At 36.3% G+C, this 15,603-nt stretch overlaps 2 protein-coding genes across 2 annotated transcripts; one reads left to right on the top strand and one right to left on the bottom strand.

The window, feature by feature from the left end:
• Positions 1-1,895: 1,895 nt before the first annotated feature.
• Positions 1,896-4,815, top strand: mcidas (multiciliate differentiation and DNA synthesis associated cell cycle protein). Its single transcript, XM_028456906.1, has 8 exons — positions 1,896-2,024; positions 2,102-2,174; positions 2,232-2,305; positions 2,565-2,567; positions 2,646-2,703; positions 2,799-3,028; positions 3,301-3,411; positions 4,393-4,815. Exons 1-8 carry the CDS (start codon positions 1,953-1,955, stop codon positions 4,813-4,815), a joined length of 1,044 nt encoding a protein of 347 aa, XP_028312707.1. The 5' UTR covers positions 1,896-1,952.
• A 7,110-nt stretch (positions 4,816-11,925) lies between these two features.
• On the bottom strand, positions 11,926-14,997 carry gpx8 (glutathione peroxidase 8 (putative)). Its single transcript, XM_028458603.1, has 3 exons — positions 14,752-14,997; positions 14,353-14,614; positions 11,926-12,286 (listed from the first exon to the last, which is right to left on the bottom strand). The coding sequence occupies exons 1-3, from the start codon at positions 14,884-14,886 to the stop codon at positions 12,123-12,125; spliced, it is 561 nt and encodes a 186-aa protein (XP_028314404.1). The 5' UTR covers positions 14,887-14,997; the 3' UTR covers positions 11,926-12,122.
• Positions 14,998-15,603: the final 606 nt, after the last annotated feature.

Below are 15,603 nucleotides of genomic sequence, written 5' to 3'. Positions count from 1 at the left end.
GTGTTTTTTGTGGTGGTTTATGATTGGGAGTGTTGAGGTACATTTATTTATTTATTTATTTATTCATTTTTTAAATTATGGCAATAATACAAGACAATAAATAAGATACTGACACATCTTGGCCAGCATTGTCTAACCCTGTGTGTTATAGACCAGGGGTGTCAAACTCAGGCTAAAGTGGGCCAAACCAGGACTGAAAAAACTCAATAAACATTTCTTAAGGTGAATGCAGTTAAATATATTTGGACCTAAGCTTCATGTTAATTTACCAAATGACTAACGCACGTCTCATAATCAAAGCCTGCCTCCATTTTTTACCCATCATAGCATCTAAGTTTGTTAATTTGAAAGAGAAAATGACTTGGAAAACAGTAATTATGAAGTAAAATCCTGAATGAAAAAAGTACGTATGTATTTTTTAATGTTTAAGTATTGTCATTTATAATAATTACTGACAATGTAGGCACGATTCTGGTAAAATTATTGTTATTTCCTTGCAAATGAAAAATACTTGTATTCATCTTGTTTGGTCCATTTGATTTCAGACTTGGTTGAATGTTGCTTTTGACATAAACACGAGTTTACCACTTCAAAAATAATGTTTTGAATGTAATTTTCACTTTGAGCAAAATACTCCTGGGGGCTGAAATGGATGCTCGTGTGGGCTGGATTTTGCCCGCGGGCCTCGGGTTTGACACCAGGTGAACCTGGAAAATAGGTAGAGGGACTTAAATACAAACTGAATTAAAGCTTTTTCCTCATATATTGCTTGTTTTTACTAGATAGTTTTGTGTTAGTATCAGGTTGTAAGAACATTCATATGAGTGGAATAATTAACTCTAAGGGGCTTTAGGATGCTGTAAATGAGACTTTACGTCCCACCGGATGACAACTGAAGTAAATACGTTTCCCAAAGTAGTTCCCCTTATTGTGCCCGGATGCCTCAAGGTCACTTTATCCACGCCTTTTGTCGACGGTTGGTTGTATTATTAAGTGGAACCGAACTGTGCCAACACAGTCTGGCCCATTGAGGATCGTTATCTGATAATCCATTACGCGTGGCAGCTCGCCCTGCTGACACAGTGTCGACCACACATGTGCATTCAAGTACTTGTGTTTGTTTACCACAGGCATTTGTCACGATGTGTTTACTGAGCTGTCTGCTGTAATGAGCCTTTTCCTTTTTTTCCTTTTTCACTTGCATTAAATGCATGTGATAAGGTTTGATTTAGGAGGACATATCACCATAAAATTAGAATAAAATGTTACTGTAAAAAAAACAAAACAAAAAAAAAAAAACTCCATTCGTATTTTGGACAGTTTAGTCTTTTAGAGTATCTTTTAGTTTAAAGGATAGTGATACAGGAATATTTGGCACTGCAGCAGGTGCAGGGAGGGCGCATGGATGGATAAAGCGCACCCGCTGTAAATGCGCTTTTACGCGCGGCCCCACTTCTCCCCACTTTGTTTACTGAGCTGTCTGCTGTAATAAGCCTTTTCCCCACTTGCGTTAAATAAATGTGATCATGATTGATTTAGGAGGACATATCACCATAAAATTACAAAAAAAAAAAAAAAAAAAAGAATGTTACCGTAAAAAAACTCCAGTCATATTTTGGACAGTTTAGTCTTGTAGTGTAAAGGGTAATGATACAAGGATAAAATTCGCACTGCAGCAGGTGCGGGGAGGGCGTGTGGAAGATCAAGCGCACCCGCTGTAAATGCGCCGTTACGCGCGGCCCCACTTCAGCCACTTCACACCAGAAAAACCGTTAAACTGCACGAGGTTAATCCCACAGGACGCCGTTCCTCCCTGGAGACCCAACAAATGCATTTGATTGGGTTAGATGTTAAAAACCGCGGCATGGAGAGACTCAGACCGGGAGAATGTCCAGTATATCAAAGCCCTGCCACTTTTCTTTTCCTGCTTTGCACACCGAGCTGAAGAAGTGATGCAGAGAGATATTAAATTACTTACTAACCAAATGGGAAGTGGAGCAATGAAAACTGTGTTCTACAATAAAGTAAGGGCAACCTTTCCCTACAGTTTTGGACAATAAATGTCAATGTGTTAAACTAAAGGCTCCATCTGATTCTGCAGGATAAAGCGTTGGTGCCGAGGAGCAGCAGCCCTGTAACCGTGTACGTTGAACTCCCTTCTATTACAGAACAAGGTGAGTCAAAACTTATAATTCATACCAATGCATGCAATCTAACGCGTTTCTGTGCAGCATTTTCAACAATTGCATGGGATGATCTGGAGGAGAGGGAATCAGAGGCTGGACGGGACGACCTCGACTCTCAGGTAGGGCTTTTTGGTAGCACGTGTGCTGATCAGCATGTTTGCATCACTCTGTTAATGTTTGACACGCTGCCGGATTCCTCCACAAATAGCGGTGTGTAGTAGTTCCCTTATGTCACAAAGACCGCTAATTGGTCAGACCTCACAGGTTTTCTCCGGTTTTGGCACATGCACATCACCGCGCGCTCTTTACGCACAGCAGGGTTTTGATAGTGAAATGACGCAGGCTTACTGCCATTTTTGGTCCTGCTTGGCTCCTCAGGTGGTTAGATTTATTCATTTCCATCAGCTGATGATCAACTTGTATCACTTCTTCTTGTGCTAATTCTCTTTATTCCCACAGAATGGATCCAATGGAGAGGAAGCAGACTTTGGAAATTATGGTTTTGATTTCATATCAGGTGAGTAGGAGACATGCTGTGACACAACATCTCCAATGTCACCATGTATATTGGCATCACAGTCCTGACGAAGCTGAAATCTTCTCCTCTGTCAGATTTCTCCTCCACAATGGAGAGCAGGCTGTCTCCGATCGAGCTGGTCCCTTTTCAGGGATGTGTCATTCCTCCTCTCACCCCAAACCGGGACATTTTTCCAGAGGACATCAGCATGGTGGACTCCTCTACGGAAACAAGCAACCCACCAGCCCAAAATGAAGCTGCCTGGGCTGAGCTGGCGGACTGTCAAAGATGGGCCTTGGGTCATTCAATAGATGTCAACAACCAGGTAGAGTCTCAGGATTATGATCACATGTATTGATACCTCAGTGGTTACCTGATGTAGACTACCACAAGATGTCAAACCAACTTGTGTATTTTCAAAAGTGTTAGAATTTAAATCTAAAATGCAGATTGTAATGATACATGTTTTTACTAACACTTTGAATAGATGACAGAGATTGAACCCTGTCTGTCTCCCACCTGGTTTGATGCTGCCAAAGTTAAACTGGTGTAGAAAAGAATGAAAAGGTTTGTTTTTGTACATTTTTAACTCTGCAGATCCATAACACGTTGCACAGACAACAGGAAGAAATCAACTCTCTGGAAGAGAAAAACCATCACCTTAGACAACTTGCTAGTCAGGCAAAACACTTGGCCTCAGTGCTTGAAGTAAGTACAGGATGGATGCCACAATTACAAAAACAAACATAATTTCTGAGTTACATTTAAACACATAATTGCATTTTCCGCTCAAAAGTTTGTTTTGATCTCGGTTTATTGACTTTGTTGGGAAAGCTTCGTGCATTGCATTGTGGGATGTGGAGTCCCATGGAAGTGTTTTTACTTCATTCTGAAGGTGCGTTCACACCAAACGTGACTTCAGTGACGGTAGTTGCTTAAATCGCCCATGAGTTGCCGAACATAGTCGCGCTTTTTGCTCGCTTCATGTACCCAAGTGACGTGACGGCCAGGGGGAGAAACTCATTGCCGACTGGATGTCACGACACAACGTCACTCAAAGTTCCTTGAAAAGTTCAAAATTTGAGCGACTTCCAGTGACTCAGATTGCGTTATTGAGTCACTGGAATCTCACGAGTCGCGTTGCTTGACGTCGCATCATTTACATTGATTTTGAATGTAATCTAGTTGGTGTGAACGCATCTTTGTGATTTCTTGTGTCTGCCCCCACAAACTCTGCCAAAGTGACATCCAAACACATTTTTGGGATTTTCACAAAAAGATACTGAAAAGCACTGGCGGATGCTTTTTTTTACACAGACCGATCTGGTCTGTGTAAAAAAAAGCCGAAAATGAATGTCACGCAAATCACTGTGTTACTTGTCTGGTGAAGAAACACAATAAATCACTGTAAGAATGAAGTAAAGCTACTTCTATGCATCCGTTTACAGGACTCCACATCCCACAATGCAATGCGCAAAACTTTTCTGACAATGTCAATAAGAGTGTTTGAAGTGGAGACCAAAACCAAACTTTCAAGCGTCAATTTCAACCTTTTAAAAATGATCTTTTGTGTATTGATCTATGAAGCCTACACTATGTCATTATCTAATAAAATAAATTGTCACCTGTGGCTTTAAACCATTTCTTTTCAAGTGATAATTTCTATTTCTCTCTGTTTATGTCTCACAGAAACTGATGACGGACAAAGAGCCAAACCTAAGAGTATCTGAGTTGCACAGTACAGTGAAAACATCACTAAGCTCCTGTAAGCGGCAACGACTGGATGAAGGATATGAAACAGAGGGCTCTGAATCAGTAGAGGACATACTGAGGGACATAAGCACACGCTGTAATGCAGTCCTGCAGAGCCGCACTGCTGGAACACAACAACAACAAGCAGAAACTATAAAGATGCACGGCTCCTTCCATGGTCTGCAGAAGTCTGAATTCAGGTCTGAGACCGGGGAGAGCGTCTCATCCTTTATAACCCCCATTAAAGAGCACTGCACCATCAGGACTCAGGTGTTTCCTCATGGACATGCCTTTACCTCAAGGACTCAAGAAGGAGGATATCGCTTTCGCTGGGTTCCCAACCACGTCTCCAATCAGTGATTATAAATTATGAATTTTAAGTGATTTGTTGGTTCTAATGAATGATAAGGTGCCATGTTCAAGTCTGGAAGGACTATAGTGGGTGGGCAGTGACTGTTAATGCTTAACCAATAATCTGTGTGGATAGCGGTAAATTATTACAGAATCCTCAGGTAGCGTGGGAGGAAATAATACTGCCCGAGTTGTTTACATTTTGTTTCTGTTTACAGACTTTAAGAGGTCGCATTATTGTCATGAAATGAATGCATTTTATAAGAAATGAAAATAAAGATATTTTACAACAACATGAATTGTGGATTACCGCTAATTTGGAGGTGTTGTTTTTGAACCTAAATGTGCTTGTTTGAACTAAAGGGTAACAAAAACTAATTCCAGTGTGAACTTTCTTTGTTTGAGCAGTGAAACAAATGTAACCCCCTGACCCGTATTGAGAAGCATGACTTCCTTTCCTTTTGTCTCCTTCTGAATGACTATGTGGTCTGCGGAAAAACTGCAGCTAACATCCTTGTTTGCATCCTTTTTGGAAATTTAAATGTTTTTTTTTTCCCCATTTGTCAGGATTGCAAAATTGAGGTTAACCCTGTTCAAAACAACAATTCAATAATTAAACAAGATTAAAAATGTAAATATCCTCAAAATCAGCGACAATAAAAGCTTGATTAGGGAAAAAAAGATATAAACTTGTATAAAACAAGCAAATTCAGAGAAAGCAAACCCCGATCAAGGGCCCAAATGTCCTCTTTTCCAGATATTCAGTTATCTGGATCATAATTCTGATCATGGCACCATGATCATTGACACTATAGTGAGGAAAAAAAACGTCTATCCCCATTAATAACCATAAAGGTCCAAATGTATGGGCACCAATATAAAATAAGAAATAAATCTTGATTAAATGCACAATCAGAAACCAATCCGGATGATACTCGGCAAACAACCAGACAGCAGTCAACTACAAATCAAGATATGGATTTAATTATTTTTAATAAATAAATGAGAGATGGGGATTTTTAAATTTTTCTAACTGGAGCCAGAATCATTATATTGATCCGGATCCCCTCCAAAATTCAATGGAATCTTTCATGACGTAACATCTATATTTGGTTCAAATTTGGGTCAAAACCTGTACTTTTGACCTAATCCTGCTTGACAGACAAACAAACAAACAAATAGTAAAATAGTACCTCCTTGTGGAGGTAATGTTATAAGTGAAGATGTCAGACAACACAAAAATGATATAATAATATCATAATATTAATAAAATAATTCTACATACACCATGATGTGGAAATGTTAATTTAATTAATAGCATATTTTGAAGGTTGTCTTTTGACAGCTCATATGTTAATGTTTTGATTAGCCTATTTAGTATATGAAATACAATAGCTACTGCGCTGTTTAGTGACAACCATACATTTATTTATACAATTATACAACACATACAGTATACAATTACACAAAAATACTACTTTGTATGAACTAATTTCATAATACAAAGGCAAACTCTATACCTAAAACATTTTTTTGAAATATTTTGTTATTAAATATTTCACGAGTAATATAGTTTTCTTTGGCATTAGAAAATAATTCTGCACATTTACAGTTATATAATAAGAGTGATAACACGTGTTGTAAATTCTATTTCACAGAATTGGTGTGCCTTCATATTTTTACTTGTCCTTTGGTGTTTTTTTTATTTTTTAGCAGATAAAGTAACCTGTGATTCAGATAAAGGTCAATATTAGTAACTTTTAGGGACAAGCAGCAACAACCCGAGCTTTGTTTGAGCTGGTTTTATTAAAGGTGAAATTACCGCCAACCTGACAGAACGAGGGGGAAAGAAAAAAATAAAAGACAATGAGTTTCTATGGAGACCAAAGGCAAACCTGGAGGTAGATGCGAACCAGACGGAGAGCAGCGGGAATCTCTGGGGAGCAGGAACTGGAAATGAGGTGTTTGTCAAAATAAAATAAAAAAAAGCGGTGGTTTGTGTTTTTATATTTTTTCCACTGTAGCTTGTGGTTTGTAGAGAACATTTGAAATGTTTGTCAGACTATATGCTCGGGCTAATTTTACAGTTAATTTTACAAACTTAAAAAAGATTAATGTGGATGTATTTAATTCTTTGGATTTCATTTTATTTTTATAGCTTTGTTATTATTTATTGTTATTTTTTAAATGTCTAAAATGAAAGATACAATAATCAGAGTCGTTTATTATAGAGGCCGATGAATAGAGAGTCATTCGATAACACATGGGCTTTAAAAGACAAGATTACAATGAATGACTTCACACTTTCTGTGATTTTTTCTTTCTTTCTTACAACCTGGATTAGGCCTCGGGCCTGTTTGAAAAGCCTCATGTTATTAATAAAGCATCAGCAGGACTGTGAGGTCTGCACACCCCGCTTAGCTCATGCTGATGGTGATGATGATGATGATGATGATGGTGGTGGTGGTGGTGGTGATGAAGCACATGTCCCACAGTTAAGGGCGTGGACACAGATGGAGGTGGCAGGTGCAGCTCCCGCCGCTCCGCCCGTTTAGCGCCACTACGACCCGGTGCTCAGTGACGTCATAAGGATGAAGGACGAGGTCATAATTTGTTACACACCAAAGGTCATTGAAATTAAATAAAAAAAGAAGAAGAAAAAAAATACACTCCGAAGGTCCTGTCAGCTGCAGCGAGGGAGTGTCTTTTTTAAAATATTTATTGTGGAGATATTTTATAATAAGAATAAGAATAAGAATAAGAATAAGAATAAGAATAACAACAGAATAATAATAATTAATAATATATAACTAATAATAATATAATAATAATAATAATAATAATAATAATAATAATAATAATAGAATAATAGTATCATAGCCTTGTGATGCAAAAATAATATTACAATAGGCTTTCTGATGTTTTTCTTACGCTTTCATGAATTCCCCATACTATGGAGATAGATTTGTGTTCTTACGCTTTATTATTCAATCATTTGATCCCAAATAATTGCATTGAACCCTTTTTTTTTTTTTTTTTTTTTTTTTTTTTTTTTTATGATTGGAAACATTTATTTTTGATTGAAGTATAAAAAAATTTGGCTAAAAGTTTTTTTTTTTTTTTTTGATTGAAGTGTTTTTTTTTGTTTTTTTGTTTTTAATTGAACAATAAAATCTATCGCCATACATTACAGCATACATTTACTTTTTGCGCAACTATTAAATAAATGCTCCTGTCAACAAAACTTTGCTCATAATCGCTTGGTGGGAAAATCAACTGACAATCATCTTCTGACTGTAAAAGGAGCGTTCAGACCACAGACTGTCTGTATACAGCTGGACAAACTGACATGGTGAACAACTGACTGTTCAGAGGTGAGTCGATGTTGGATCTGCCGCCTCCATCTTTCACTCTTTAGCGCCTCTCACACTTTGTGCATGTGTTTCCAGTAGAAACTGGGACGCAGACAGAAGCACTCATGGTCTAAAGCCTCCTTAAACAAACACAGGATCCAATGGAGACGCAGGGGACGGGGCTTCCCGCTCTGCTGGCCGCCCAGGGGACACTATTTAGGGGAGAGGACAGGTGCAGCAGACATGGAGAGATGTGCAACCTCCCCATAGGACACACTAACTAACAGGTCAGTATCCCAACATTGATATTATTACTTTTTAAAATAGGCAGAGAAGTACTCAAGTTACTGTAACTGAGTAGATTTTATGGGTATTTGTGCTTGTCTGAGTGCTTATTAAACAACTCATTTTACATGTGCTTAAGTACGTTTTAAAAGAAGTAAAGTATTACATTTGTACATCCAACCGTTACTGAGTATATTATAAATAAAAAAAAAATAAAAAAAAAAATAAATAAATTGGTACCTTAAACCACAGTACTACTGTACTGACAGGTCAGCAGTTTATGAAGGCACATTGAACATAATCCATATGTTCTTGTTGGCACTGTTTTAAGGTTGATAAATGAACTATACTGAAAGCCTGAGGTTTTTTTTATTTATTTATTTTATAGATTTGACTTTTATTTAAAAAAACCATTGTACCTTTTTGACAAACCTTTTATTTATACAGGTGCCTTTTGGGAAAATATATTTAGTTCCAATTGTGCAAGATTTGGTCTCTTCCTTTTTAATTTTATACATGATATGTTTACTGTATGCAAGGGAACCATGGCAAGATTTATTACCAAAAATAAACGTATATGTGGTGAAAGTAACTAGTAACTTTTACTTTGAATACTATTTAGTTGAGCTACTTTCTACTTGTACTTGTGTATTTTATGTATGACTTACTTGTACTTGTACTTGAATACAATTTTATTCAAGTAACAGTACTTCTACTTGAGTAGGATATATCAGTACTCTTAACACCTCTGAAATTAGGCAATATTTACCCAGATAGTTTAGGGTAATGTTTATGATCTGCTGCTGCCATGGAACCTTCTTTACACTAAACAAAATTCCTCTTTGTTTCCAAGGATATATATAATCTTTCTTTTTTTTTTGGGTAGATGCAGAAATGCATTACAGACAATAACTATATATACAGATCATCTCCTGCACTAAGAATAAACCTATTGCAAGAAATAGATAATTTTTCCTTTCCACACTGATGTCAAATAATATTTTTCTATATATAAACATACACAGAAGAAAAAATACAATAACATCCCCGGGCAGTTATTGGCTATATTTTCCCCCTTTTCTCTTTCTTTTCTTTCAATTTTTCAATAAAAAAACAGGAATGTAACTTTTCAGATCCAGAGAGAATGAGCAGAAAACCATAAAAACAAAACAAAAATAGACAAAAAGACAGAATTACGTGTCAAATACAGGATCTCACGATTCGAAAATACGATTATCAGGACTGCGATTTAATTATGAATCGACGCATCTCGATGCACTTTTTTCACAGCATTTCTTTTGTTTGATGAATTGCTATTAACAAAGCAATTCCATTTAGACATGTGACACATTTACCTTTTACCTTTGACAAGGAACAAAAAGAACTGTTCTAAATGATATCATATTCAATTCATTATATATAATAAACTAAATAAACAGCAACATTTCTAGTGCTTTTAAAACATCAATTAATGCATGATAATATCCTTTAGTGTAACAGCATTTAAATGAATAAATATTGGAAATGTATATGCATTGAATAATGTCTGAATGATGATGCATAGATTATTTCTCCCACCTCTAATTAAATGAAATTCTAAATAGATATGTTAAATTATGCTTTAGTAATTTATTTGGACAAAATCCCGGTATACAGACCTCATTAAAGTTAAACATTTTATCTGTATCATTTTACCTTCATCACGTGAAAAAATCAGATTTTGAGGATTAGAAGGATCAATGGACCATCGGGGAATGGCTTAAAAAAGCAATAAGAATGGTCCCCTACAATACTGTTATAATATAAAATTGAGTTGCAGAAATGGCACTTCTGTCATTGATCATTATGATGAGCTGTTTTTATCCCACACAGTCAGGAAGATGCAGACAGATTTTCTTGGAAAGAGAAGACAACCGTCATGTTCAGGTAAGAGGAGACATCCTCATATGCTCATGTGAATCTCTGCTTCGCAGCTTGTGCTTAATAATATTATCTGTAACTGGTCAGGAGGCAGTGTAATGTTAGCTGACGTGCTGTTTGTGCCAGCTCACACTTCTCTGCTACCTTAACAGTTACACTTTACCGCATCCACTCATGCACGGGTACATGATCAATATTCAAGTATAACCAATAGGTTAATACACAAATCAAGCTAATTCATAGAGTAAATATCAATACAGGGATGGTTTCGAACTGGTTTCTACTGAATGGCTGGGAGGCAGTGTCTTGTTAGCTGATTGGCTCTTCATGTACCAGCTTACCTGCTGCTGCCCTCTGACTGTTCACTTATTGCACACAAACATATGCTACTTATTTCTCTTGATATTCATGCAGTTATATTTTTGTGCTGAGGTTGTTATATGGGTTAATGACGCATGATATTCCATAAAATGAGCATCATATGCAAGGTTTGCATGAATATTATCATGGAAAATAAAAAATAGAAATACTTTGAAATCTTATACAGACTAAAATACAACTAAAACAGGGTAGAAAATAAATTGGAATACATTTAGAATCCTTTAAAGATTTTTTCCAAACAGCAGTCATGGCCAGACCGTGACAACCACATGATATTTTGACACTTTGAATAACTTTTGAATATATTAAAAAAGTATTTTAGTATCAACATTTTTTAAAAAAATACAAAAATCAAGGGGAGCACATACTGTATATTAAGTTACATGTTTCGTATCGTTTTATGCATTTAAACTTAAAGTATAAGGATTTCCATGCATGGTATTCATAAAAAGGGCATCATCGGGCAATGAATATTATGATAGAAATACAAATTTAAAATCTTATAGAGGACTATAATACAACTAAAATAGGGCAGAAAATTATTTTTTATAGATTTAATAATTTTAAGATTTTTTTCCAAAACAGCAGTCATGGCAGACAGTCGCACCACATGATATTTTTGACACTTTGATTAAAAGGAATATATTACAAAAGGTAATTAAGTAAACATAAAAAAAAAAAATCAAAGTTGAGTGCATATATACTAAGTTACTACATATTTTGTATCTTTTTATATTTTTTAAACCTTTTTTTAACTGAAAGAAATGCAATTGGACAGAATACTTAGATATCGTGTCATTGACCCATTTAATCTTTTCTAAGTAAAATATATAACACCATGAATAAACTAGGATGTGAACCTGTAGAAACAAAAATATTACCGGAGATTTCTTAAAATACATGCCAAATGATATCCGAGTGACCTCTTAAGAGGTACAGTATATGAAGATAATCAATGTTCCAAAAGCTTAATGAGGAGTCTCGAAACAGAAATAAATGTTTCTTTGCTTTTTACCCTTTGCTGGAAATAGATTCAAGCATCTGAAGAGGATACGAAAGTAGAAAATGGATGGAAGACAATAAAAATGAATAACTCAACAACAGAGCTATCAAACATTAGTCTTGTCTAAATAACTCTACAATCCATCATGTGTTAATGAGCAGTCACAAAGGTCTGATATTGTTTGCTTCATTTAATTAAAAAGGAATGTACAGTAAACATAAAAAAAAGATGTTACAAAGAACAGGTTCATATCCACAGGATGGTCCCAACACACACACACACACACACATACATGGTTCTCCTTTAGGGCGTCCCAATAGTTCAGTCACTGCTGATTTACAGAGTTTATTCTGTAATCTATCGACACAACGCCATCAAAGCTCCATCCTCTTCTTTATGATGATTTCTCGCACCAGGGCAGTGACTTCCTGTCGGACATTCTCCATGGACTCGTTCGTTCGCCAGAATCGAACCACTTTTCCTTCAGGGTTCACCAGAAACTTCCAGAAGTTCCACTTTGGGAGTTTCTGTACAGAATCTAAAAACAGAAAATCAGCAGACTGTTGTTTACTTCTACAAAACCTTTGTTTATTTATTTGCTTTATGAACAAAAGGAAAGTAAGAGGCAGGCTAAAAGTCAAATATACAGTATATATATATGTATTTCCATGGTATTTTTTCACGTTAAACAGGTGGCTGAGAGTCTAGTGTGGCAAACGTCGCAACCTTGCAGGATTTCAGCGTAACCATCCCTATTTTGTAAATCATCTGATGCATATAAAACGTAAAATTAATAACAGCAGTTCATCCTATTTAATTGGTGATTTCAGGAAGTTTAATAGCCAGTAAAGTCAAATGCAGTAAACCAGTGGTTCTCAACCTTTTTCAGCCTGTGACCCCCAAAAATAAAGGTTCCAGAGACTAGAGACCCCCACTGTACCTGAAGGTGTTTGAACACAGACATGAACATTGAAGAACAGTCATTTGGAGACAGGGTCATTTACTGTATAAGGGGGAATAAAGGGGAGAGTTTTTTGGGGTCCGTCCATAAAGTCAGCAAAATGATGGTCCATTGTTCTATGAATCTGTGATAACCACATTTATTTATTTATCTATCTGAATAATATCCACTGTTATCCAGGACCGTTTGTTATTATTTGCGCCACAGTATATCGTCATCTCAAAGATGTAAATCCTTGTTTTAATCAGAAATAAATGGGGTTAAAAGTGACAAAAAATGGTGGAAAAGGTGGTGAAATGGGATTTTAAAAACCACAGAAATTGGTTAAAAGTTGCAAATTAGAGTGGCCGACAGAAAAAAGTGTAAAAAAGGGTTTAAAGTTTCAATATTGGGAAAATTACCAGTAGTCGGAACAATTAGTTTAAACTGCCAAATGAGCATGAAAAATCGTGAATGTGGTTAATCAAAACTGGCTCTAATCTGTTTCCGTACAGTTGTGGCCACTTCTTCCAAACTTTACCGGTTTTTAGGCCAGGCTACCAGACTTAAAACGCCACTCACTTTGTTTTCTTCTTCTTGTTGTGTACACTAGTTAAAATCGCTACTCCTCTTTTATTCGTGAATGGATCAGGCTGAAATTTGGTAGCTATAATCCATGGATATGTGCGCATCAACGCTCAGAGCCCAATTTTTGAAAAGAAAAAAAAACCCAGTCAATTTCTCATTTATTTGCGAGTCAAATATTACAACGGGTAGTGGTACTGAATCATTGGCACATACCAATATATAAATGGGACCAATTATGCCGTATGTGTCACGGGGGCACCTTTTGAAATAGTGTATGGGGTCAGGGGGCCCACGTCCTACTGAATTCTTGGGAAGGTGGTACGTGCTATTCGGCGCGAAGACGTTTTGCGGGCCCGGCCGCAGTTCATCAGAACTTGTTCCTTTTGAACAGAATACGTTTTTTGGCAATATCTTTTCAATGTCTGTCCTTAAAGACATTACAAAACCGTGTTTATGAAATGAAAGTCAAAGAATCTCTTTGTTACTAAACCCAACTTTGAAGTATAGTTTAACGCATTAATCGATACACAGCATTTTGTAGACAGCCACGATCTACTGTTTGGTGTCATACAGTATATACAGTATATGAATCAGCCCCTCGTCAGCTTCCAGCTTTATCACAATTCATTTTGAGTTTATTTTTGAAATCTTGACTTTAACCTTGTCTTTTCGACTTTAATCTCGTCATTTCGGCTTATTCTTGATATGCCCGAAATTATTGTCTACAATTTCCGAATTTATATTTGGGAAAGTGAAAGTATAGAACACAGTTGTTTTCAGGTGTGTGTTGTATTTTTATTGTCGGAAATAAACTGAATAAATAAATAAAAAAAATAAAATTGTAAAAATAATTGAAAAATTATTCAATTCAATTTTATTTATATAGTGCTAATTACAACAATAGTCATCTTGTAGCACTAAAAGATTTAAAAAACATATATAGATTAATAGATAATAATACCATAATTTATTAACTGACTTTTTTTAGAAATATGTTTTGAATCAATTATTTACTAGACATTCCAGGCGACCCCACATGGGGTCAAGACCCCAAGGTTGAAAACCCCTGTGCTAACCTGTGATGAATTTGAAGGCAGGCTCAGCTTCTGTTCCCATTATTTTGATCTTGCTGAAGAAGGGGAAGGTGATGCTGTAAGTGGCCTTAGCGAAAGCCTCGATGTCCCGGCTGTCCCCTCTCTCCGTGTCCCCGAACTGTCCGCAGGGGAAGGCCAGCACGTTGAAGTGGGACGTGCCCAGTTCCCGGTGCAGGTCCTGCAGGAACCTGTAGTTCTCCTCCGTCCGCTCGCTGTGACTCGCCACGTTTACAACCAGGGACGCCTTTAATGTGAGAAAAAACAGCTCAGAACAAGCTGTTAAAGCTCAGATTTAAACACACACTACTCATACGGGATGGTATGAACACATCCTGAACAGATTTACTAAGCATTAAAGCAGCGTTGGAGATGGTTACTTACTTTTCCTCGGTACTTCTCCAGAGACTGAATCCTGCCCTTCGCGTCTTTGACCTCGTATGAATAAAAGTCCTTTGGTTTCCTGGGTTTAATCATCTGGGTCTGTAGCAGGAACAAACAGCCAACACCCACCGTCATACTCAACAGGACCCCCAACTTTTTCACCTTCGGGTTGGGAGGACTTGCTGGGGTAGCCCCCTAGGCCTCCATGTTGGAGGAGCGTTTGGTAACCGTTACACCGGAAGTTTGAGGAGGGGCTTCAAAAATTAAACAAAATAAATCCAACACACTACAGGTTTCAGATTAAAACAATAACATGATTTTAGTTTTAGTTTTTAAAAAGAAATATTCAAGTATTTTTATTCCTTAATCTAACACTTTTTTTTGGTATTTTTTAATTGAAGGTGCTTTGATTGTTGGTTAGAAATGCTGAATCGAGAACAATGTTTATAAACTAGTTTTATAATTATTTAATGTTAATTAATGCCCAATTTCCTATTTAGTATTTTTGTTACCCCTAATATGAAAAATATTGATAATAATTAGTGTGCTTAACTTCTTCTCTCTTCTTCTTCTCTCTCTCTCTTCTTCTCTTCTTCTCTTCTCTTCTTTTCTTCTTTTCTTCTTTTTTCTTTCTTCTTTCTTCGTCTTTTCTTTCTTTCGTCTTCTTCTCTTCTTCTTCTCTTCTTCTTTCTTCTTCTTTTCTTCTTCTTCTTTCTTCTTCTTCTTCTTCTTCTTTCTTCTTCTCTTCTTCTTCTTCTTCTTTCTTTCTTCTTCTATCATTATCATATAATAATAATAATAATAATAATAATAATAATAATAATAATAATAATAATAATAATTATTATTATT

This window comes from Gouania willdenowi, chromosome 9 (assembly GCF_900634775.1).
Source record: "Gouania willdenowi chromosome 9, fGouWil2.1, whole genome shotgun sequence".
Classification (NCBI taxonomy): domain Eukaryota; kingdom Metazoa; phylum Chordata; class Actinopteri; order Blenniiformes; family Gobiesocidae; genus Gouania; species Gouania willdenowi.
This window is presented reverse-complemented; position numbering and strand designations above follow the sequence as displayed.

Excerpts from the sequence above, each read along its gene's own strand:
- mcidas (XM_028456906.1), top strand. The coding sequence starts at position 1,953 with ATGCAGAGAGATATTAAATTACTTACTAACCAAATGGGAAGTGGAGCA. Across the intron at positions 3,029-3,300 it reads CAATAGATGTCAACAACCAG|ATCCATAACACGTTGCACAG; the intron begins GTAGAGTCTCAG and ends TTAACTCTGCAG. Across the intron at positions 3,412-4,392 it reads ACTTGGCCTCAGTGCTTGAA|AAACTGATGACGGACAAAGA; the intron begins GTAAGTACAGGA and ends TATGTCTCACAG.
- gpx8 (XM_028458603.1), bottom strand. The coding sequence starts at position 14,886 with ATGACGGTGGGTGTTGGCTGTTTGTTCCTGCTACAGACCCAGATGATT. Across the intron at positions 14,615-14,751 it reads TGGAGAAGTACCGAGGAAAA|GCGTCCCTGGTTGTAAACGT; the intron begins GTAAGTAACCAT and ends CTCACATTAAAG. Across the intron at positions 12,287-14,352 it reads TGCCTTCAAATTCATCACAG|ATTCTGTACAGAAACTCCCA; the intron begins GTTAGCACAGGG and ends TTCTGTTTTTAG.